At 39.5% G+C, this 23,676-nt stretch overlaps 1 protein-coding gene across 6 annotated transcripts in view; it reads left to right on the top strand.

Annotated features, from left to right (window-relative positions):
• ERBIN (erbb2 interacting protein) overlaps positions 1-23,676 on the top strand; it is a 143,110-nt gene that overhangs the window by 85,075 nt on the left and 34,359 nt on the right. For 4 of the 6 annotated variants that reach the window (XM_084833372.1, XM_084833367.1, XM_084833369.1 and 1 more), the window contains 13 exons: positions 432-488; positions 5,646-5,709; positions 6,666-6,740; positions 7,672-7,816; positions 10,468-10,540; positions 10,929-11,058; positions 12,877-12,992; positions 15,083-15,152; positions 16,556-16,655; positions 17,291-17,412; positions 17,959-18,129; positions 19,799-19,978; positions 23,221-23,335. In XM_084833372.1, coding sequence (XP_084689498.1) covers positions 478-488; positions 5,646-5,709; positions 6,666-6,740; positions 7,672-7,816; positions 10,468-10,540; positions 10,929-11,058; positions 12,877-12,992; positions 15,083-15,152; positions 16,556-16,655; positions 17,291-17,412; positions 17,959-18,129; positions 19,799-19,978; positions 23,221-23,335 — 1,372 coding nt within the window. In that variant the 5' untranslated portion in view covers positions 432-477. The remainder of the gene's footprint in view (positions 1-431; positions 489-5,645; positions 5,710-6,665; positions 6,741-7,671; positions 7,817-10,467; positions 10,541-10,928; positions 11,059-12,876; positions 12,993-15,082; positions 15,153-16,555; positions 16,656-17,290; positions 17,413-17,958; positions 18,130-19,798; positions 19,979-23,220; positions 23,336-23,676) is intronic. The other 2 variants (XM_084833368.1, XM_084833370.1) reach the window with 1 other exon arrangement.

The raw sequence follows: 23,676 nt of genomic DNA on the forward strand, positions 1-23,676 counted from the left end.
AATTAAACTGCACAGAAAGTTGCTTAGGATGGCTATAGAATCTCTTTCAGAAGGTTTTGTGAGAAGATTCTGTTGGGGATAGTTAAGTCAAGAAAGTATTTCCATAACACATAGCTGTATTGTATGGTCCTTGATATTGCTTACATTTGTATGATTTCTGACTGTCTACGTTAGATCTTAGAAACTCAGTCTAAAACAGCTAAAATATAAATAGAGAAAAGGTAAGAGTGTATTTTCGAGGACAGTATTTGAAAATCTTCTTTAATAGTTGATGGTCACAGTGAACTGGCTGTCTTTTTACACAGCCTATATTTCCAAATTAAATCCTTCTGATATTTTAATCATTGTAATTGCTTCCTAAACAAGTTTCTTTTGTTTCAGATATGCATACCTTAACATTTTAATGGTAATTTTTTGTGTTTATTTTACAGATTAACTAAACTCCAGATTTTGGAGCTTAGGGAAAACCAGTTAAAAATGTTGCCAAAGTAAGTATATATTGATGTTTGAGTTTATTTTGGTGTGAATAATTTGTTTGGAGAAGTATTGAGGTCATGATAAATCAGAATTTCACAATAAGCACCAAATAGTCTTGTTTTTATAGGAACTGTTACCCTTTGTTAGGTTTATTATTCATGTTTCAAGTATTCTAAATTATCCCTTTTCCAGTTATCACTACCCCTTAATGACTATATTGCTTACTGGAACTATTCTTTTTATTTGTACAAAATTCTTGTCTTGTATCTCTAGTCATCAGGCTGAAAAAAACAGAACTAAATTATCTTTAATGTCACATTCTAATAACTTCATATAAACAATGCTTCTTTGTATGTTCTGTGGGTTACTTCATATGTTACAGTTTCCTAAATGGAGGTGAATAAAATGTGTGTACAACTGTAATATTCGGCTTAAATTGAAGAACGTCGGGAAAACCACTAAACCGTTCAGGTATGACCTAAATCATATCCCTGATGAATATACAGTGGAGGTGAGGAATAGATTTCAGGGATTAGACCTGATAGACAGAGTGCCTGAGGAACTATGGACGGAGGTCCATAACATTGTTCAGGAGGCAGCAACGAAATCCATCCCAAAGAAAAAGAAATGCAAGAAAGTAAAGTGGCTGTCTGATGAGGCTTTACAAGTAGCTCACGAAAGAAGGGAAGCGAAAAGCAAGGGAGAAAGGGGAAGATATACCCAACTGAATGCAGAGTTCCAGAGAATAGCAAGGAGAGACAAGAAGGCCTTCTTAAATGAACAATGCAAAGAAATCGAGGAAAACAACAGAATGGGAAAGACTAGAGATCTCTTCAAGAAAATTGGAGATCTCAAGGGAACGTTTTGTGCAAAGACGGGCATGATAAAGGACAAAGAAGGCAGGGACCTAACAGAAGCAGATGAGATTAAGAAGAGGTGGCAAGAATACACAGAAGAACTATACAGGAAAGATCTGAATGTCCCTGATAGCCATGATAGTGCGGTCACTGCACTTGAGCCGGACATCCTCGAGAGTGAAGTCAAGTGGGCCTTAGGAAGCATTAGTAACAACAAAGCTAGCGGAGATGACAGTATTCCAGCCGAGCTATTTAAAATCCTAAAAGATGATGCTGTTAAAGTGCTGCATTCAATATGCCAACAAATCTGGAACACTCAACAGTGGCCACAAGACTGGAAAAGGTCAGTTTACATTCCAATTCCAAAGAAGGGCAACGCCAAAGAGTGTTCAAACTACCGCACAATTGTGCTCATTTCACATGCCAGCAAGGTGATGCTCAAAATCCTACAAGCTAGGCTTCAGCAGTATGCGAACCGAGAACTACCGGAAGTACAAGCTGGGTTTCGAAGAGGCAGAGGAACTAGAGATCAAATCGCCAACATTCGCTGCATCATGGAGAAAGCAAGAGAATTCCAGAAAAACGTCTATTTCTGCTTCATTGACTACGCTAAAGCCTTTGATTGTGTGGATCACAACAAACTGTGGCAAATTCTTAAAGTGATGGGAGTACCAGACCACCTTACCTGTCTCCTGAGAAACCTGTACGAGGGTCAAGAAGCAACAGTAAGAACCAGACATGGAACAACCGATTGGTTCAAAATTGGGAAAGGAGTACGACAAGGCTGCATCTTGTCACCCTGCTTATTTAACTTATATGCAGAGTACATCATGAGAAATGCCGGGTTGGATGAATCAGAGGTCGGAATTAAGATTGCTGGGAGAATTATCAACAACCTCCGATATGCAGACGATACCACCCTAATGGCAGAAGGCGAAGAGGATCTCAAGAGCCTCTTGTCGAGGGTGAAAGAGGAGAGTGCAAAAGCTGGTTTGAAACTCAACATTAAAAAAACGAAGATCATGGCATCTGGCCCCATCACTTCCTGGCATATAGAAGGGGAAGAAATGGAAGCAGTGACAGATTTTACTTTCTTGGGCTCCAAGATCACTGCAGACGGTGACTGTAGCCATGAAATTAAAAGACGCTTGCTCCTTGGGAGGAAAGCTATGGCCAACCTAGACAGTATAGTAAGAAGCAGAGACATCACCTTGCCAACAAAGGTCCGTCTAATCAAAGCTATGGTTTTCCCAGTAGTAATGTATGGCTGTGAGAGCTGGACTATAAGGAAGGCTGAGCGCCGAAGAATTGATGCTTTCGAACTGTGGTGCTGGAGAAGACTCTTACGAGTGCCCTGGACTGCAAGGAGGTCAAATCAGTCCATCCTAAAGGAAATCAACCCTGAGTGCTCATTGGAAGGACAGATAATGAAGCTGAAGCTCCAATATTTTGGCCACCTAATGCGAAGAGAAAACTCCCTGGAAAAGACCCTGATGCTGGGAAAGACTGAAGGCAAAAGGAGAAGGGGACGGCAGAGGATGAGATGGCTAGATAGCATCACGGATGCAATGAATATGAACTTGAGCACGCTCCGGGAGAGAGCGCAGGACAGGAAGGCCTGGCGTGCTATGGTCCATGGGGTCACGAAGAGTCGGACACGACTGAACGACTGAACAACAACAACTGTAATATCTGAAGTACGATGAGGCAACTGCTGTGCTAACTTGCCTTAGGATTTCTATGTAGGAAAATGGAACATGTGATGCAGCCATCAATCAGTTATATTTTGATTATAAAAAATCATGTGTATAGATGGTCACATAAAACTGTCATGTTTACAGACACATTGAAAGAAATATAGCTGTGAAATAGACTGTTTCTAAAAATTAATAATAATCCAGATTTCTTTTTCCAGTAATCATTAAGACATATGAACCTATGTCTCTGATTTTGCTTTAATAATCATGGTGCACCTCAGTTTTTGATCCTGATTTTTTTTTTTTTTTTTGTCTCAGGCTTCCTGTTAAGGAAGCTATTGTGGGTTGCTGTACTTAACCAAACAATCTCAGGAAATTGACAATTCCCTAGATCCCTTGTCAGCAACTATTTTTGTTGGCAATTGCCAGTAGGCATTTTAGGCAATGGCAGGCAAAGATGGCCTGTTGGTAATCCTCCTCACTCTTTCTCCCAACATGTCAGGCACTGATGAGAACAGAGGGTTATGCACTCAGTTTCTATTATCACCTCTCAACAATCTTCTCTCTGCCTACCTTCCTGCTTTTCCTCCTCATTTGGCGGGCCTTCTCTTCCTTCTGGGTTGGCAACAGGGAGGAAAAAGTTAGGGAGGTCCCAAACAGAGAATTAGTGTTCATCCTTAGGCACTAATATATGAAGAGCTTTGTCACAGAATATATAGTGCAAAGGAAGAGTTCTTTGGAATGAGCTATGGGAACAACTGAAGAGAAATTCTGGTACCGGGCAAATGAACTAGCAGATGAAATATGAGCCTTCAGCTGACACTGTAGCAGAGAGCAGGCTGCAACCCTCTCAACACTCTCTTGTTTTAATAGTCTTGCTTGGCTATACCTAAGCTGGAAGTCTGGAAAAATAAAGTTAACTTTTAAAAATAAAAATGACAGGTTTAACATGAACACACAAATCAATAAATCAATAAATCTATGTAGTCTCTTTTATAAATGAAATGGCTAGAAAGTGTGTGTGTGTACGCGCATATAAAATAAATGTGCTTTGTGTGACAAGTGTGGTGATATTAGATGAAGAAAATGAACATTTAATTCCTATGTTTAATAGTTGTTGATATTTGTGTTAAATTTTAAACGTGGGAATATAGCACTCCTGCTTAATTAGGTTTGCACATATTTAATGCTGTAATGTAAAGTGCTGTTAGTTCTCTTAATGAAATAGATGAGTGCGAGAATGTCCATGTTCTGTGCTGAACGTACTGGCTTGCATACAGAGATCCCATGATGCTCCTGTTGATGGAAAGGAAGGAGGCAATTTTCACCAATTACTCCTGTGCCTCTCAGAAATCAGCTCTGGAGTGTTGGGGGACCCTCTGGAACAGCACGGGATATGGCATGTAGAGGCTCTTCAGGGGTGAAGGGGGAAGTAGCAAAAATGGCCTTCTGCCTCTTTTGCCATTGAAGATCATTCTGCAAATAGAAGAGGAAGTCTGGATCTGAGCCATGATCTTTTGAACTATCTTTCAGCCAGTATAGAACAGGCTGAGTTCTCATATTGGCATGTTGTAATAAACATAAATCAAATAAATATTTTGAATGTTTCCCATTTATTTAGTTAACTGCTAAGTTAGAAAACACATTTATATATAAATCCATGAAGTTTTATACCACTCAGCTGTCAGCATTTAAGATAACACATCTGGGTATGAACAGTGGCCCTTTTAAATAACACATTCCTATTTTACAATAAGTGGAGGGGTGCACACCTGTGACTCTTTAAGTTGGAATATATTTTGATAACTTATTATAGTCTTTAGTTTCATGATGACCCATCATTTATGATGAGTTCAGCTGCTTGTGCTCAAGGTGTCTGTGCAAAGAACTCCAAATTTAGCATTGAAGTTGAATCAAGTGAGAGTGACTACAGTAGCCTGTGTGGGAGTGCAAACTCTCTGACATGTTTTTGTGGTGGGTAGGTGATGGCAGCATAACAGAAGGGTTGGCTGAAGTAGTTTTGCTATCATTTCCTAGTAGCAACAGACTTAATTCCTTAAATCACAAGGGTGTAATCTATCCTGTGGGCCTATTATATTTGGATGTTCAGAAGGCATTTGGCACAGTCCTCATTCAGTACTTGTAGTCATGGGATAAGATGACTTTTATAATAAACTGTAAATTGGTTAAATGAGAAGGACGAGATGGTAGGAGTAAAGTATGTTGTTTCTCCTTTACAATGGAAACAGGTGAATAGTGGTTTCTGTATTAATACACAGCAGCTTTAAAACAAATGGAAATACTACTGCATAAAATGCATGATTCATATTACAATAGGACAAATTGCATTTTAACGTGGAGGAACAACTTTCTGAACAGACTGAGAGAAGATCATGTTTTTAACTAAACTGGGTAACACTGAACTCCAGTTTTTGGTTTGCTTGTAGCTGTAACATAATGGATATATGACTGTTTTAAAACGTCTGACCATCAAGTATGTCTGTTTTATAGAACTGCCTGAGTAATGATTAAAAAGATTCATTAGTATAAACACAAGAAGACTGAATGTAACTGGTATTTTTCTTTAATTCCTATTAATCCTTTCCCTTTCCAGAACCATGAACAGACTGACTCAGCTGGAGAGACTGGACCTGGGAAGTAATGAATTCACAGAAGTGGTGAGTTCTAGCTAAGTTACACAGCTTTCATAAAACCTCTTATCCTTAAATCTATTTTAATTACTGTCAAATATAAAAAATCTTTATTTTTTTATATAAAAAAACAACAACAACAATAAAAAATCAGCTTAACTGCTATCTTACAGAACAACTGTTGCCTGTATCTTAATGTTGTAAGGAATCTATATTTAAAGCTGACTGCTTTTTATAGCTTTCAATTCCTATTAGTGTGGCATTTGTGTAAAACATAGAAAGTATTTTCACATGCACTTAAACTACAATCAAGCAGTCACGTGTACAATTATGAAAATATGAGAGCTTTATTTTTATCTAGCTAATTTTGCATGTGCCTATGTAATGACATTTGTTCTGAAAGTTCATAGAGCTCTGTCTCTTAAACCTGGAAATTTATTAAGTGAGACAGATAGGACACCCCATATAGGCTGCTCCTGTCTTCTCATTGATCAATGAGAAATGATCTCATTGGGATCAGGCAGCCCCCTAGGGTGGAGTGTTTCCACTGACAACATAAGACACATTTGTTTGCTCAGGTATTTCCTGACTGCTAGCATTGCCAGTTACTCCTGATTATTTTAATGAGAGTTTATAATTTTATCACTGTTTTATTGATTGGTTTTATTGCATTTTATTATTATGTTACCTTGTGAACCTCTGTGGGATTTTAAAATAAAATTTAAAAGTAGTATAGAAATTATCTGAAATAAAATAATAAATAAGTAGATCACTGTAACTCAGTAAATATAATAGTTGAGAAAAGTAAAGTTCTTAGATCCTGTGGCAAAACATAGGGAGGTGTGTGTGTGTGTGTGTGTGTGTGAAATATACAGATCTAGATATATCTAAAATAAAAGAAATTGGTTAAGAGAAACACAATGTATTTTTGGTAATAAATTTAAATCTACAGCAATTTACTATTTTTGTTTGTTTTTTAACAGCCTGAAGTACTTGAACAATTAAGTGGGTTAAAGGAATTTTGGATGGATGGTAACAGATTAACTCTTATTCCAGGGGTATGTATATTTAAGTATCTTAGGGCGCAATCCTATTGAGATAGTTAGCAGCCTCCGACAGTGTCTAGTGGCCATAGGATTGCTCCCTCCATGTGTTGTATGTGTGTGTGTGTGTGTGTATATATATATATATATGTTTAGTACAGCCACCGTGGCAATGGTGTGCTTAAATGACACTTAGCCAAAAGTGTAACTACATGCATCAGTATGTTTTCACACTTGATTGCTATGAAATATGATCAAATATCCTGAAAAACTACTAATAATTGCCTGCTCCTACACTCAAGAATGTAACTGTTCATATGGAAATAAAATATGTGTGAACATATTATTTCAAATGTTCAACATTCAGAAACATGGAAATGAATATTTTATGTAGCATAAGATACAGTTCAACTAAAAATATGGCCATCTGGATGAACTTGTGAAACAGCAGTGATGTTGTTGTATCCATCCTCTTTATAAAGTTATTGCTTAACTTGAATTCGTGTAAGGAAGGAATGGGCAGCATGTGACCCTCCAGGTATTTTGGCCTATAACTCCCCATCATCCCTCGGTGTTGGCTATGTTGTATGGGAGTGGTAGGCCAAAACATGTGGAGGGTCATAAGTTACCGACTCCTGATATAAAGGGACTTTCATTTATATCAGCTGAATTTTCTTTGCAAAATCTTAGAATGACTTGTGTGTAGCTGGACAATTTGTTTTCTTCAGATTTGGATTTTGCCACGCAATAATGAAAATGTGCATTCTAGTTTGTTACTGGGTATAGAGAATGTGAATGTTACAGGCCTGGCAAGTCATAGCAAATGCTATACAATAAATAAATAAATAAAAATACAGAATTGTGTTAGAGCTGTTTTTTATTATCTGCAGGGTAAAATATTTTAATACAGAAGCTTTTTATTTCATCCGTACTTCTATACTTTCAGTTTATGGGCAGTTTGAAGCACTTGACCTACTTGGATGTTTCCAAAAACAACATTGAAACTCTTGAAGAAGGAGTTTCAGGATGTGAAAGTTTACAAGACCTGCTGTTATCTAGTAATTCACTTCAGCAACTGCCAGAGTCTATTGGTTTGTATTGTCCAATGTTAACTATAAATACTTCACAAAATCAAAACAACTTTTCTGACCTCCTGTAGGCCAGAAACTCAAAACACCTTTTTCATCTCACAAATTCATTTATCCAACACATGTACAAATGTGCATGTCTAGTTTTTTTTAAAGAAAATTGTAGCCATATGGTAATTTCAGAAGACTTTCACAATGTTGAACTAGTGACAAAGCCAATGTAGTATAGTGGTTAGTACCAGACTAGGACAAGGGAACCCAGGTTAAGGTATCCACTCAGTCAGTTTGGACCAGTCACTGGCCTAGTTTGCACAATCATAATGGGGGAAATAAGCCAAGGTGGTTTATTCCCCTGCCATGCATGGCAGTCACATGCCAGGAGGACGTCAGCCAGAACCCCAAAACAGCCCATGGATTTTGGGTGGCTTCTTAACCATGGCAATAAGCTAACCTGGCCTGGTTCACATGACATGGCAAGCTGCACTGGCAGGGTAATTATGCAAATCCCCATAGCACATGACCAGCACGCACGGCACTTGCTACTTATAATAAGCCACTTATTTCCCCCATTGTGATCATGCGAACTGGGCCACCATCTCTCAGCCTAACTTACATCATGGCTTGTTGTGAAGATAAAATGTGTGTGGGGGAATCATATGTGCCACTCTGAAGAAATGTAATAAATGTAATAAATGCAGATAAAATGTAATAAATCTAGACAGATATAGTTTGATTGTGGTTGGAGTATCACATAGGTTTGTCAAGATAATGAAGAATATAAGATACTGGCTTGCTAGTGGCAGAGTAATTGGTTTCCCAGCCCACAGTACCTCAGTCTTGTTTGGCTTGTTTATCCTGATCTACCCCAAAACACCCTCCAGACACTGGTTCAAGAGTTCCACAGCCTCCCTGGGATTTGTGGATGGAAACGAGAGGTAGAGCTGAGTATCATCCACATACTGATGACACTTCAGCCCAAAATATCCTGATGACTCTCCCCAGCAGTTTTATGTAAACATTAAAAAGCATGGGGGACAGGATGGAAGCTTGTGGCACCCCATAGGCTAACAGCCATGGGGTGGAAGAGAAATCCCCCAGCACCACTTTCTGAGACTGCTCCACCAGGAAGGACCAGAACCTCTTTAAAACTGTGCCTCCCAAACCCAATCCAGATAAATGATCCAGAAGGATACCATGGTCGATGGTATCGAAAGCTGCTGAGAGGTCCAGAAGAACCAATAGGGTGCCACTCCCCCAGTCCATTCCCCAGCATAAGGAATGGATGGGGGGCAGGAACTTCTTTATCATTAAAGAGAGGAACTTTTTTACCATTCAGCACCAGTCACAATGAAATTGTCATGCATCTTTATTTTTTGAAAAGTAATCCCCTACCTATTACTCCTTAACAATCTGCATCACCCTAGGAATCTCATAAAGAGATGCAGCAAGGATGTTGTCAATTGTCACTATTTTTGACTAGCTCTTAGGCAAGGGGTGAGCAACCTATAGCCCTCAGCCTGCATGCAGCCCTTGCCCTAATTACAAAATCCCTTTACATGAAATTCGTTCAGACTTCTGGCAAGAGTGAGCTGTCCCTTCCCTGGAAGCCCACTGCATGGTATGGAAGAGAGAAAGAGAGAAAAGGAGATGGTAGAAAGAAAGAAAAGGGGTGACCCACCCACTTTTGGTTCTTGCCTTACCTACAGGTGACTTTGGCCCCACCTATCACAGACATGTGGCCCTCTATAGTTTACTCAAGAGAAAATATGGCCTTTGAGAGAAAACAGTTGCCCACGCTGTGTTAGGCATTGCTTTGTGGAAGCCAAATCACCTTTTTCCTCATGGGCACTTGAGGAGAGTGAGAATAAAATAATTTCCCAGTACCATCAGTTGACAACTTGTATCCTTGTGGATCCATTTGGAATCTGTAATACATTGTAAGACAATATTTTTACTCTGCAATAAGTATTGGTTTGATTTTGACATCAACTAGTCTAGAATGTAAACGATCTTGCCACTTGGCCTTGTTACATGATAGTGTCACATGAAAGTGGAGAAAATGGACCATTTTCTGGGATATTGCTATGGCTCTCCTTCAAAAGTCCTTGGTCCCCCACCTTGGAGAGGCAGATTAGAAGAGCCAGTCACCAGTGAAGAGCCAGTCATCTACTCTTTTGAGGTCCTTATTCCACAAATATATGCAGAAAAATTTGACTTAATGATGAGCCACTGACACCCCCAGATCTAGGAGTAAAAAGCTGCTTTTTCTTTCTTTCGTTGCTACATGGACTAGGATGAGGGCAGTAGGCATAATAAATTGCATCTTATTCATGCCTATGCCTCTGTGTGCTCTGCTACAAAGCAGAGCATCTGTTCTCATATGAATACTATATTACTAAGGTATTTGGTACTCTGTGGAATGATCTGCCTTCTGAGGTATGTCAGGCCTCAACACTGGTGTGCATTAGACATTTATTGAAAACATAGCTATTTACCTTGACTTTTCCCCAGCCATGAGCTGTCTTTGAACCAGCCTCTAATATGATACTCTTGTGAATTTTTTTGTATTTTTCTAAACTGCTTCAGGCTTTATTCCAATGAGAAGCAGTATATAATTATTGCTACTAAATAAATAAATATTTGTTTTATAACAGGTTGTCTAAAGAAATTAACAATTCTTAAAATTGATGAAAATCAGCTAATATATCTGCCAGATTCCATAGGAGGGTAGGTATTCCTGCTTCTTCTTCATTAATAAAAGGGCTTATATTTTATTTTAGTTCTTGATGATTTTTGTTAGGCTACAATCCTCTTATCTAGTACCATGTAGCTCTTTCATATTCAGTTTCTTCATTTTGTGATTCATACTCCAGCATATCCATTGCACTTAATGAGTTTGGATGTGCCGCAGGTAGCTCAGATAATGAACTTTAGCCCATATTTAAAAGGGCGGGGGGAACAGCAGCAGCTATAAAGTTGTCCAGGTATTGCTGTTCAGCATTTACATTACATTTGGATTTCAAATTCATGTATTCCATTTGTATTTTTCATATATGACTTTAAAATGATACTGTGAAAGAAAGCAACACTGGTTTAATTCGTTAACTTTGTTCAGGTTAATGTCAGTTGAAGAACTGGACTGTAGCTTCAATGAGATTGAAGCTTTGCCTTCATCTATCGGGCAGCTCTCTAATATGAGGACTTTTGCTGCAGATCATAACTTTTTAACACAATTGCCATCAGAGGTATGCTCTTATCCATTAATCCAGTTTCTCTCTTTTCCTCTTTCTACTTCTCTCTCTCTCTCTTTCTCTCTCTCTCTCTCCTTCTCTCTCCGTGTGTGTGTGTGTGTGTGTGTGTGTGTATGTATGTATAGGTTGTGAGCCTAAACAAACTGCATGAATTTTAGTACACCTTTATTTCCATACATTTCAAATAACTGGAAACCAGCTGCTGAAATCTTATTATGCATGCTTAGCTGGCAGAAAAAAATTCTGAAGCAACACTTTATTGTCATTGAGATGAAGGAACGAGTAAGATGTAGACTTGTAAAGCATGAGGCTAGTCACCTCCCAACTTAGGCAATTTAACATAGTCAGCTCAAAAATAAGAAAACCTTGAAGCAAAAATGCTTCACAGGATTAGATGTAACAGAAAGAGAAATCTCAAAGCATCCTCAGTTGTGCAGTGAATCCAGCTTCATAACTCCAGCTTCATAACATGAAATGATAGGCTTGCATATGAGCAAATCAAATGCTGGTTCAGCCATCAGTCTTGCCCCTTCAAATATGCTTCAGGTGGACTTCCCTGATTACGTACATTCATACACATTTTAGGTGTTCATCTGTTCATTCAGTTCCTTATTAACAGTAATGTTTCCTTCAAATAAAAGGAGAGAGAGAGAGAGTACAAAACAGCTCTGGGGATTGCAGGTAGGTGAGTGTTCCTTGCTGACTGCATGGTAAGCTAGACAATCAGCACTGTGCATAGAAAAATCTTTTTTTCCTAGAGCTTGACCTTAGAGAGAGGAGTACTTACATTTGGAATTAATGAAGTGAAGATGCTTCCAGGCAGTGATGTGGGGTGGAAACTTTTCACAGGACCTTTTCCAGAAAAATTTCCTCTACTATATTTTTTTCCATGGAAGCATTTCCAGTTTTAAATAGCATTATACAATTAATTAGTAACATAATGAATGAGTACCATGTGAGTCAAATTAGGCAGCTGGACTGGATGCAGTAGTAGTAAAATATGAAATCAAAATTGCAATTAGTGTTTTTCAGGAGATTCCCCCTAAGTAGCTAAAGAAGGCATATGGGAGACAGGAACAGGCAAAGGGAACTGTCGGGGCCTGCTCCAATTGGATCCCTCTCAGGGCTATCAGGCAACAACTGTGCTGTGGGGAAGAAGAAGGAATGAGAAGTGGGAGCAGGCAAAGAGAAACAAAGCAGCTGTGTGCATTAAAAACCAATGCACAGATACTATACTATGTATAGAACACCCACAAATGACTGCACCAAAATCCCACTTCATCAGCATGCTTGCTCTCTCACTCTCACCCTCTCTCTCAGCCTCTCACGCATGCACGCGCGCACGCACGCACACACACGCACACACACACACTACCCCTCTGACACAAATAGGGGCCTCCCTTCCTTCTCTCACATTGTGGCTTGGCACCCAAGGGCTGTGTGCAGTCCATGGGTTGCCCACATGCACAGGTAGACAGAGTACATATAATCTCATTGCGAAACAAATATTCTCCTTGTGGAACAGAACATCCCGCCCTATATTACAAGTATGAAGGCAATCAGCAAAAGGCTGTCTTCATTTTCCCCACCTCCACCCTGACCTTTCTTGTTCCCTTCATTTCACATCCAAAATAATGTGACTCCTGGTGGGTAGAAGATATTGTCACCTTTGAGTGAGTGTGTGTGTCTGTGTGTGTGTGTTCATATTTTAAAAGAAAAGAATTGCAGAAAGACAAACTTATGACTAGAAGTGTTAAGTAATTAGTACTTTGAACGTCTGAATAATCAAGCTTGCTTATTTATTTTTTTTAGGTTGGAAACTGGAAACATGTAACTGTCCTGTTTTTGCATTCTAATAAGCTGGAGTTCCTCCCAGAGGAAATGGGTGATATGCAGAAATTAAAAGTCATCAATCTAAGTGACAATAGGTTTGTGATTTGCATTCTTTTATATGAATAATGAAGCTTCACCGAATGACCTTAGGCCCGTTACTATCTCTTAGCCCCCCCCCCCCCCCCCCGTTGTTCTGAGGATAAAGTAGTGGTGTGGGAACACACACCATTTTGAGCTCCTTGAAGGAGGCTGGGATAATGTAGTAAAGGTTTTGTTTTTGGTTTGTTTTTGTTTTCTTAATTTGGTAGTTCCTTCTTTGGGGAAAAGGGCATGTGTACAAATATTTAGTCGCTGTGACTGAGATTGGACTGGCCTGGGGATTAAGGTGGGGAGAAGAATGTAAGCATAGAAGGGCCACAGTTGTTTAGGATGGTGCTAAGAGGAGACTAATGCTTTGGTTGCATACGAGATGGAGGATGAAGCTTCAGTTGTGTTGGCAACATGAGGGAAAAGTATTTGGCGTCAGGAAGGAATTTTCCCCCAAATAAGACTTGTTAGTGATACTAATCTATGTTTCTATACCCTATAATATGTGGTGTTGAATACTTGCTTTAAAACATCTACAACTATATGCTTTGTGGCTGGCATGGTTTATATGGTGTACCTGCTATCTGATTAGAGGAGACCTACTAGCTGGATTGTGTGGATTAATCCTTGGGTTGCTGTATATATGAGGCTGTTGCTTGTGGTGTGTTTGTGTATGTCACACTAGGTGGCTTTTCAGTCCTTTCCAACTTACATTCTAAGTTGGCCACATAGGACATATGCTTGTGGGAAGCAGTGTTCATGGGTTGGCAATGAACCCCATTAGATGATTGCATAAGGTACAAAGGAATGTTTAATCTCAGATGTCAAGAAATATTTTGTCAGTATCAGGTGTAAGCAAGAATCCAAAGAACCTTGAAACTGGTTTTGTGTGGCTAATGAAGATTTTGGATTTAATCAGCAGTTCCCTTGCTGCATGGAGAACTGCCTTTGAAACAGGAAAGTTTGAAAAGTAACTTGATATGGCAAGAAGATCTACTGTTAAAAGAAGGAAAAAGTAAAAATAAAATTCACATTGGGAACACCTCAAGTTAGAGGTGTTCTCAGATCTCAGCCACAGTTGGTACTTGTGAGTGTGTTTCTCTTTAAAAACACTTACAGGCCTACATTGACTTGATTGTAGTTTTATTATTTTCTCATGCCAGCAATATTTTAAAGATGAAACTGAATTGTAAGTAATTCTTATATGTTCATAGGATTGTTCACTGAAAAAACGTTCCTGTAGTACTTTGATAGTTTTGAGCTCCTGAAATGTCTCTTGTAACATAATAAGCCAGGTGAAGGGATCTAGCTCAGCAGTGAAGCATAAGGTTCAATTACTGGCATTGGTTTCGACAAACAAGAGGATCTTGGGTAGCAGTGTTGGTAAAAATTAGGGAAAGCTCCAACAGAGGAGACTATACTAGATATAGGAGAACCAGGGATGTTTAAGCTGACCAAAATTCTCTGAACTTCACTTCGAAGCTCGGTTCAGCTTGCTCCTATTTTCATTTGCAAGCTGTTGGGGAGTTTTTCAAATGGTAAAAGTGTGTATTTTGAATGGGAAAAGGGCTACTTTCTGTGCGAACTTTTCAAATGTGTGCACTTCCCTGCATTCACTGAAGTGTGAAAATGAGTATTTTTTAAAAAATGCACATTTCAGTATGTATTTTTTTTAAAATAAACATTTTATGACTGCAATGGCAAGTTTGGGAATCTGGAAATTTTTTGAAAAATGCTCTCCCATTGGCATTTTGGGTTACGACTGGGGTAGGTTTGGATGATTTAAAACTGAAATGAAATTCTCGTCCATCCCTGGCCTATACTGGGTATAGGCCAATATAAGGCTTCTCTTCATTAGTTTACTTTCAACTACAGAAAGGGCTAGATCGATTGCAAAAAAGAAAAAGTACCCAATAATGTATCCCTTAAAATAAACAAAACCTGTAGCAATTATTAAAATTGCTTAGGATATGCAACTTTATACCACCCTTAAATTATTGATCTATGTTGCCAGTAGGTAATGATCCTATATCTGACCTGCTCTTAGATAAACCATTTGTTGTGATGCCCACTCTTGTTTTACATGTTTTATTCACAGACTAAAGTATTTGCCGTATAGCTTTACAAAGCTGCAACAGCTGACTGCCATGTGGCTATCAGATAATCAGGTAAGCAGTATTTTTTTTAACATGATTAATATTTTGTATTTCTTCAAAATAGAATGTATTTTAAAAGCAGTAAACTGAAAGCAGTGACATTCTGAAATCACTTCGTGCTGAAATATAATCTCGGCTGCTACATTTGGTATTTTCTCACAGACTAATAACATTGAGCATATTGCTCTTTTTTTGATGAGCCAAAAGATCATTAAAAGATCCTATTGGCTGAAGTGCACAGAAATGGTGGTGAAAGGACTGTCATTAATGTTCTACAAACCTTTAGAGCAATTTAGATTATTTCTCAGCCACAGTAAAGTTTGCATGTTTGTTCTGTGTAGTTAGACATGCTTATGTCTGGGTAGAATGTGTGACAGTAATGGTAGCTGTTGTCTGTTTGCAAGGGCTAGGCCTTCAAGTACTTAAAGTATTATGCCCTCTGCCTTGGCACTGCCAGTAGTAAGACCGGCGGTAGGTATATGTTACAAGAAGGAAAGGTAGGCATAAACTGAATAATAGCAAATTGTTTCCTTGCTTTCACAGTTGTGCAGTGGAACAAGTTGCCAGATTAATTCATAGGACAGGACCCAAAGAAGTGGGCATGAGTGAGAGAAGATGAATATGAATTATACACACAGGCAGAGCTTACTTTGTGTGCTTACCATTCCTAAAGTTGAAGAGACAATTCATTCTTAATTCTGAACCATGGCTTATTTCTTTAGCAGTAAGAACTGCTGTATTATAAATTAATTTCTGGGTGTGCATGCATGCAGTTCTTCCTTGTTTTGCCACCATTCCCGTATGTGTATATCAATTTGGATTCCATGGACTCCTTCACTTTTTGAACTTTTACATTCTTTAGAAAATTATAAGGCTAAGTGTTCATCAAACATGGTTAGGCATAGTTCTCCTTAGCAAGACATTCCACTAGACTGAAGGATCCTTTCTATCAAGCAATTGTATAAAAGGAAAACAATCTTTAAAAACATTGGGTGAGAGTCATCATGCAAGTGGACTTCACTTGCACAATGGGACTTTCCCTTTCCCTCCTTCCCCTGCAACCCCCATTCCCCAAACTTTGCTCCAGATGGTCCTCAACCCTATGGAGTAGATTTGATGGGGGCTGCATAGGGGAATCACCTCCTCTCCTTTCAACGGATAGAAAATGTTCAGTTGGTGGGAGGCGCTAACTGGATACATTCCATCCATGCTTGTTTATCTTCAGAATCAGTGGATGGAATTGCTCACCAAGATTTATAAAGTGACCACATTTTAATGTTCTGCAGCCAGGAATATAACTACTCTGATATTTAAAACACACACACAGTGATATCACTTTTTATCTATTACATATGTGCATTCTTAATTGTATTTTTCTTCCCCCTCTCCCTCTCTCTCTCTCTTTGCATTCTCAGTCTAAGCCACTCATTCCCCTTCAAAAAGAAGTTGACCCAGAAACACAGAAAACAGTGCTTACTAATTATATGTTCCCTCAGCAACCAAGATCTGAAGATGGTAGGGATTTTATTTTGCTACTTTCAAAAATGCTACCTGATGATTATTAAGAGGGAGTATCGATTTAGATTGGATCTATTCAGTTTGCCTAATCTCAGAGATTGTAGGCAAAAAAATTAATTAAACCTCATGAATTGGCCATATTAGAATTAGTAAAATGGGCAATACTAATGTGTAAACTTTGAGGTCCTCACCTGTATTAACCCTTCCCAGACAGTACTTAGTGAAATAGGGTGGCTTTATAATGTTTCTGAAAGATCTTTGGGTTTTGAAAAGTTGCAGGGTCATGGGGCAGCCATTAAAAGCACCTCTTTACAAGCACATAATGTTGTAACTTGGGTGTGCTGCTGATATTCCTACAATAGTGTCCTCAGTCTCTTGCACTCAGCCCTTAGCTGTGGCCATACACTAAATAAGCAAAGAGACTGCAAGATATGGCTCAGATTAAAACCAGCAGCACTTGAATGTCATAGTTCCACACATTCTTACTCAGTGTCCCCCATATAAATTCTGAATGAGAGGGGGAAACAATACGCAACTCAGTGCATCACAGAAAAGAAAAGAGGTTAATAAGTAATGTTATTCATTATAAGCATTATTTGCTCAGGAATCAATTTTCCTTTTCTTTGGTGTAGTTATGTTCATATCTGATAATGAAAGTTTTAATCCTTCACTGTGGGAGGAGCAGAGGAAACAGCGTGCTCAGGTGGCTTTTGAATGTGATGAAGATAAAGATGAAAGAGAAGCACCACCCAGGGTATGTAACTGCTTTAATCTATCATGATTTCTTTATATAATCTGTTGTGGACAATGTTTTACTGAAGTGGGTAACCTCATAGCATCTCTCTCACATTTTGTTTGTGGGGAACCTCAAGCTTTTTTGAAACTCTTAAGAATTATAGCTTTCATTTAGAAAACCTGCAAACACCTTTGACTAAGAATTATTTGTGTGGTGTCATGCTGTTAAAGGGCATTTAGGCACATGACACAGCCACCCTACTGAAATTAAGCAGACCTGGGTCTGGTCAGTGCCCGGATGGGAAACTTTCTGGGAACCCCATGCATACCACCTTGAGTTCCATTATTGAAAAGCAATAATTATTTATTAAAACATAATAAATAAAAATAAATGCAATGGCCTATAGGTGTTTTCTCCATTCATTTCAACTACAGGGACAGCTCCATGCATACAGTGGAATGTTTCTTCTGTCCCATGGCTGATGTCAATCACAGTGATGGTCGGAATTTGCAGCATTAAATGTTTTGTAACGTGACTTCTAAAAACCCATTTCTTTTTATTTAGGAGGGTAATTTGAAGAGGTATCCAACACCTTATCCTGATGAACTGAAGAATATGGTCAAAACAGTTCAAACAATAGTACATAGATTAAAAGATGAAGAAAATCCAGAAGATGCTAGTAAAGAATCAAAGCAAGAAGGCCAGCAAGTTTCAGTGAAGGATGTAGGTGTAAAGGTTAGATTCAGTATTCTGATATTGTCATCATTTTTGTGAAATACTAATATTTGAACCATGGCAATTTTAATGTATGACCATAAATGATTGCAAAGAGAACTTAAAGATCTTATGAATTATATCCTTCATTCCACAAAGCATTCATCCAGCATGGGCCTACTAGAAATATTAGACTTGAGTGAGAGTAAATAATGTGAGTGTGTTGGCCACTATTTAGAACCTAGGTTGGGAAATTCAGTAGCTTGTCTGATACTTAGCAAGAGGGCATCTCTGCTTCAGCATCTTTTTTTCTCTGTTGATCTTTGCAGAGAAAAATCAAAGGAACTTCAGGCTTGAATGGTTTTGACCCACTTCTCCATTTAATATATATTAGAAGATAAAAGTGACAAAATAGTTTTGAGCTCCTGAAATGTCCCTATATGTCTCTATATGACATTTTCTTCATATATAAAAATGTGTACTGGCTTGTGTATTGGATATGAAAGTAAGAAACCAGGTTCAAATCCCAGCATAGCTGTAATGTGGTTGGGCCTTTCTGCCAAACCCTCTTGGTATGAGGCTAATATGCTGCTCTCAGCAGCAGAATACAAATGTAACCTGGAGAAGGGGCAGGATACAAATGTAATGAAGAATTGGACCTAATTGGCAACAGGGCAGCAAGAAACCTATTTACAACTGATTTGCTTTAATAATTTTGCTTTTTAATTGTCAAAATAGCTTTTGTGCACATTTTGAACGTATTTTAAGCAATGGTTCAGTTTTGAAAAAGAAAAGAAAATACATATTCACAGAGAGAAATGAGATTGTAAAAGCCTGGCAGAGAAGGTAGAGGAAATCAATGGTGCAATTAGGTAATTTTAGCCTCTAGACTAGGGATGTACGGATTTTGTAAAATCCATTCCGTCCGCATTTCATGGATTGTCAGTTGCCTTTCATTCTGTTGTCTGCTCATTGATGGAATCAGATTTTTTTCCAGTTTCCTGAAGTTGCGCAAATCTGTATTCATGCAAATTTGTGCCCGCAAAAATGCGCAAATCCCCCCCAAATCTGCATTTTCGCGCTTTAGCCTATGAGGAAAATGTGCATTTTTGGCTGGTGTTTTTTTATTTTACGTATTTTTCTATGACTAAATTTGCATAGCACTCCAAAAAGTAAAAAACCTGGTCTTCAAGTCTGTTGAATTCATGTGACTTGGGAAAAGAAGGTCCACTGCAGAGTCCACTGGTCGTATTCATAGAAATTCAAATTCATTTGATACTGTTGCAGATTTTTCCAACATCCCTACTCTAGACTTAATGGTCTTGTGCAGGGGCCCTTTCTTACTTCAGAAAGTGGTGGGACCAGCCTTCCTGCTCATTCTGCCAAGTGGGGCCTTGGCTATCTCTCCCAAAGCCCTGCCGTGACAGCACCATTGCGCATGAGATGAAAGGTATAGGGGCTCCTACTTAGTTTTGAAATGTAACACAAACACTGCTGCCATGCTGGAATCACCAGCGCTTGAGCAGGTGGTTGAATTGACCTGTTATACCCATGCCTTCAGATATGGAGGACCTTGATAGCCACCACCTACACCTTCTGCACTTTATCCTCAACAAATTAATGAGCTTTTCTTTTCCCCTCTTTGGGAATGTTTTCTCTTACAATGTTAACATCTTTAAATCTGCCATAGACTTCAGAGATGACTCCAGCAAGGAGCAAAGTGGAAAGTGAGCAGAATATGATGGGAAACTGTGTGCAGAAGCCTAATGAGCCAGATGCTGAAAATAGCACTGGAAACTTGCAGATGACTACTCAAGTTAAAACCTCGGAGAACACAAAGCCAATTACTAATCACGAAGATACTCCTGAGGTATGTTATTTCTATGCCACATGCTCTGCCACCTAAGTGGCACCCAGTCAAATAAAATGTGATTAAAATGAATATATAAGCCTTACTTCTCGGGGAATAAGGCCCATTGAACTCATTGGGACTTAGTTCTTGAGTAGGCATGCCTAGTATTCTCTGTTAAAATCCAATTTCAATTGCCAGTACCATTTGCCTTCTTGAATAGCTAAGTTTTAAAATCAGAATACAAGAGATGATAAACATGACTTAATCCTATGCACTGCACCCTTGATGCTTGTAAGCCCATGAACTCAGAAGCTTTCAAGCATCCTGTCCAAGGTGGGAGAAGCAGTGGAGGTGATCTTCACCTCTCTGTCCTCCCACCCTGAATTTTCACTAGATGGGCTTTTTTGCCTATCTAGCAAAAGTGTTTTGGAGAAGGAGGAATGTTGGCTCAAGGGGCCCTAGGATAGCTTGCATCCTGACCTCCCCAGTCTCTTCGCCACCCCACCCATCAAAATGCCCCTTTTCCCCCCTGTCCATGGCAGCCACCATGGTTCTTCCCAGACTGGCTGTGTGGGCATGGGGAGTCAGAGTTGGAAAGCTGAACTATCCTACAGCCCATCAGATGTTATCTAAGGGCTATAGGATTGTTCACTCATTGTGGTAATTTATTTCAAAATTGTCTCTATTATTTGCTAGTGTATGTCTCTATCATGTCTCTATCATGTGCTAGTGAAGCGTATGTGTACAAAAGTTTTTATTTGAATATATGAACCACTGATGCTTTTTATTACTGTCATGGTACAAAACACTGCCATTTTTCTCTTTTTTTCTTTATATAAAAGAAATAAAGTATGTAAGGATAGTTAGCGTTTCTGTTGTATTAATGCCTGTTTCAAAATAGCTTAAGTTGGTCAGTTGAAGCCGCTGTTCTCTTTTACAGGTGGGATGTATTGATGGCTAGTACTTAGTCTGTAAAAGAGAAATAGGTACACACATTGCATCATCATCATTATCATTATTCGAGCCGCCTCAGACAAGGCACCCTTGGTATGAATGTTGATGTCCCCAGAACCAACAATCTGGGGCCCTCAATACTACATCCAAGACCACGTCCGTCAGGTCAGGTGGGGTGGGCAGCACACCAGCAAAATCCCCAGTCTGTCCCACTGGCCCAGCACAAGATGCAAGCACTCCAGACTAGTAGTCAGATAGACATGGAGTCTGGACACACAGAGAGAATTCCTATAAATCTCGTCAGCCCTCATGTCTGCCTTGATGCTGAACTGAGTACCCTGGTGAGCACAACCGGGAGAGACTAATTCCCCCTTGCTCTTCCACCCAAGTCTCAATTATGGCTTGTCATATCATCCAAACCCAGGTGGCATGGCTGTTGGAGGAGGAAACAGTCCTGCAGTAACCCTACAAAAGCCCATGGGATTGGGGGGAGGGGGGTTGTTTCCCCCTTCAACAAGCTGTGCCTAGGCAGTGATTCTGGAAATGATGTTAGGTATGCATGGCAATGTAAATACAGTCAAGGCCAGAAATATTGGAACAAGGATAACTGTTTTGGCAGTTGGCCTCTGCACACCACCACATTGAAGTTGAAAGGAAACATACCCAGATGGGAGCGAAGTCAGGACTTTCAGCTGTAATTCAAGGGGTTTGACAAAAGTGGAGCACTAACCATTCAGGAAGTACAGCCAGTGGCATACACACACGCACCCATCATTGGTGGCTCATAAGTAATTGGAACGAATGGCTGACAAGCAGCTGCATGGTCAGGTGTGGCCTGTTTCCTGGGTACCCCATGACCAAGCAGAGAAAAGGCCTGGAGATGGTTCTGAGTTTTACATTTGCATTTGGTAGCTGTTCACTGGAACTCCCAACATGAGGTCCAAAGAGGTGTCCATGTGAGTGAAGGAGGCCATCATTAGGCTGAGGAAACAACATAGAACCATCAGAGAGATCGCAAAAACATTGGGAGTGGCCAACACAACAGTTTAGAACTTCCTGAAAAAGAAGGAATTAACTGGCAAGCTCAGCAACAGCAAAAGGCCTGGAAGACCATGGAAGACAACTAAAGTGGATGACCACAGAATTCTGCTCATGGCGAAGAGGAACCCTTTCACAACATCTAGCCGGGTCAAGAATGCTCTTGAGGAGGTAGGCATGTCATTGTCAACATCTACAGTCAAGAGACGGCTTTATGAATGTAAATATGGAGGCTTCACAACAAGGTGCAAACCACTGGTAATGCTCAAGAACAAACAGGTCAGATTAACCTTCGCCAGCAAACACCTAAAAAAAGCCTGCCCAGTTCTGGAATAAGATTCTTTAGACTGATGAAACCAAGATTAACTTGTACCAGAATGATGGGAAGAGAAAAGTATGGAGAAGGAAAGGAACAGCTCATGATCCAAAGCATACCACATCATCTGTCAAACACGGTGGAGGCAGTGTTATGGCATGGGCGTGTATGGCTGCCAATGGAGCTGGGTCACTGGTGTTTATTGATGACCTGACTGCTGATCAAAGCAGCAGGATGAATTCTGAAGTGTATAGGGCTATACTTTCTGCTCAGATTCAGCTGAATGCTGCCAAACTGATAGGACGCCTCTTCATATTACAGATAGATAATGCCCCAAAACATACAGCAAAAGCTACCCAAGGGTTTCTCAGGGCAAAGAAGTGGGATGTTCTTCAATGGCCAAGTCAGTCACCTGATCTCAACCCAATAGAGCATGTTTTTCACTTACTGAAGACAAGACTGAAGGCAGAAAGACCCACAAACAAGCAGCAGCTGAAGGCAGCTGCAGTAAAGGCCTGGCAAAGCATCTCGAGGGAGAAAATGGGTTCCATGGGTTCCAGACTTCAGGCAGTCATTGACTGCAAAGGATTTTCATCCAGGTATTAAAGGCGATCCTTAAGTTTGAAATGATGTTGGTTTGTTCCATTACTTATGAGCCACCAACGATGGGTGTGTGTGTATGCCACTGGCTGTCCTTCCTGAATGGTTAGTGCCCCACTTTTGTCAAACCCCTTGAATTACAGCTGAAAGTCCTGACTTCGCTCCCATGTGTTTCCTTTCAACTTCAATGTGGTGGTGTGCAGAGGCCAACTGCCAAAACAGTTATCCTTGTTCCAATATTTCTGACCCTGACTGTAAGCTATGGTAGCTTAGATTGATTGTGGAAACCAGGTCAGTATTTATTTTGGTACACTGCTCATAATTTACACTGTACATCTGTCTCCTTTGGCAGGAGTCAGAAGAACTGTCCTCTGATGAAGAAATGAAAATAGCAGAAATGAGACCACCTCTCATAGAAACCTCCATTAACCAACCAAAAGTAGTAGCCCTTGGCAATAGCAAAAAAGGTAGGCTATTTCTCAGTAGTAAGCTTTCCAAAAAGAACTCAGTTCTCTGACATGACTAATTTGTAACAGGTTATTAAACTGCTTATAACTTAATTTAGGTTCAGTTAAAATCTGGTTGAAAGTATCTAGGTGCAGCTTGTTGAAATTGTTCCAAAGCAATGCTCATGGGCTAGTGTACATGCTCTTAAGTTAACTGAGCATATTTTCCTAGTTGCTTGGAGCATAGTGTTATAAGTGAGTATAATCATCACACATCTTACTCTGCTATCTTTTTCTCATTAAATGTGGTGAAATTTTCTGTGCTTGAGTAACAGGCATAAAAATATGTATCTTGGTCATCT

Source organism: Heloderma suspectum, chromosome 2 (genome assembly GCF_057233095.1).
Source record: "Heloderma suspectum isolate Gila_16-S chromosome 2, 16-S_ref, whole genome shotgun sequence".
In the NCBI taxonomy this organism is placed as follows: Eukaryota; Metazoa; Chordata; class Lepidosauria; order Squamata; family Helodermatidae; genus Heloderma; species Heloderma suspectum.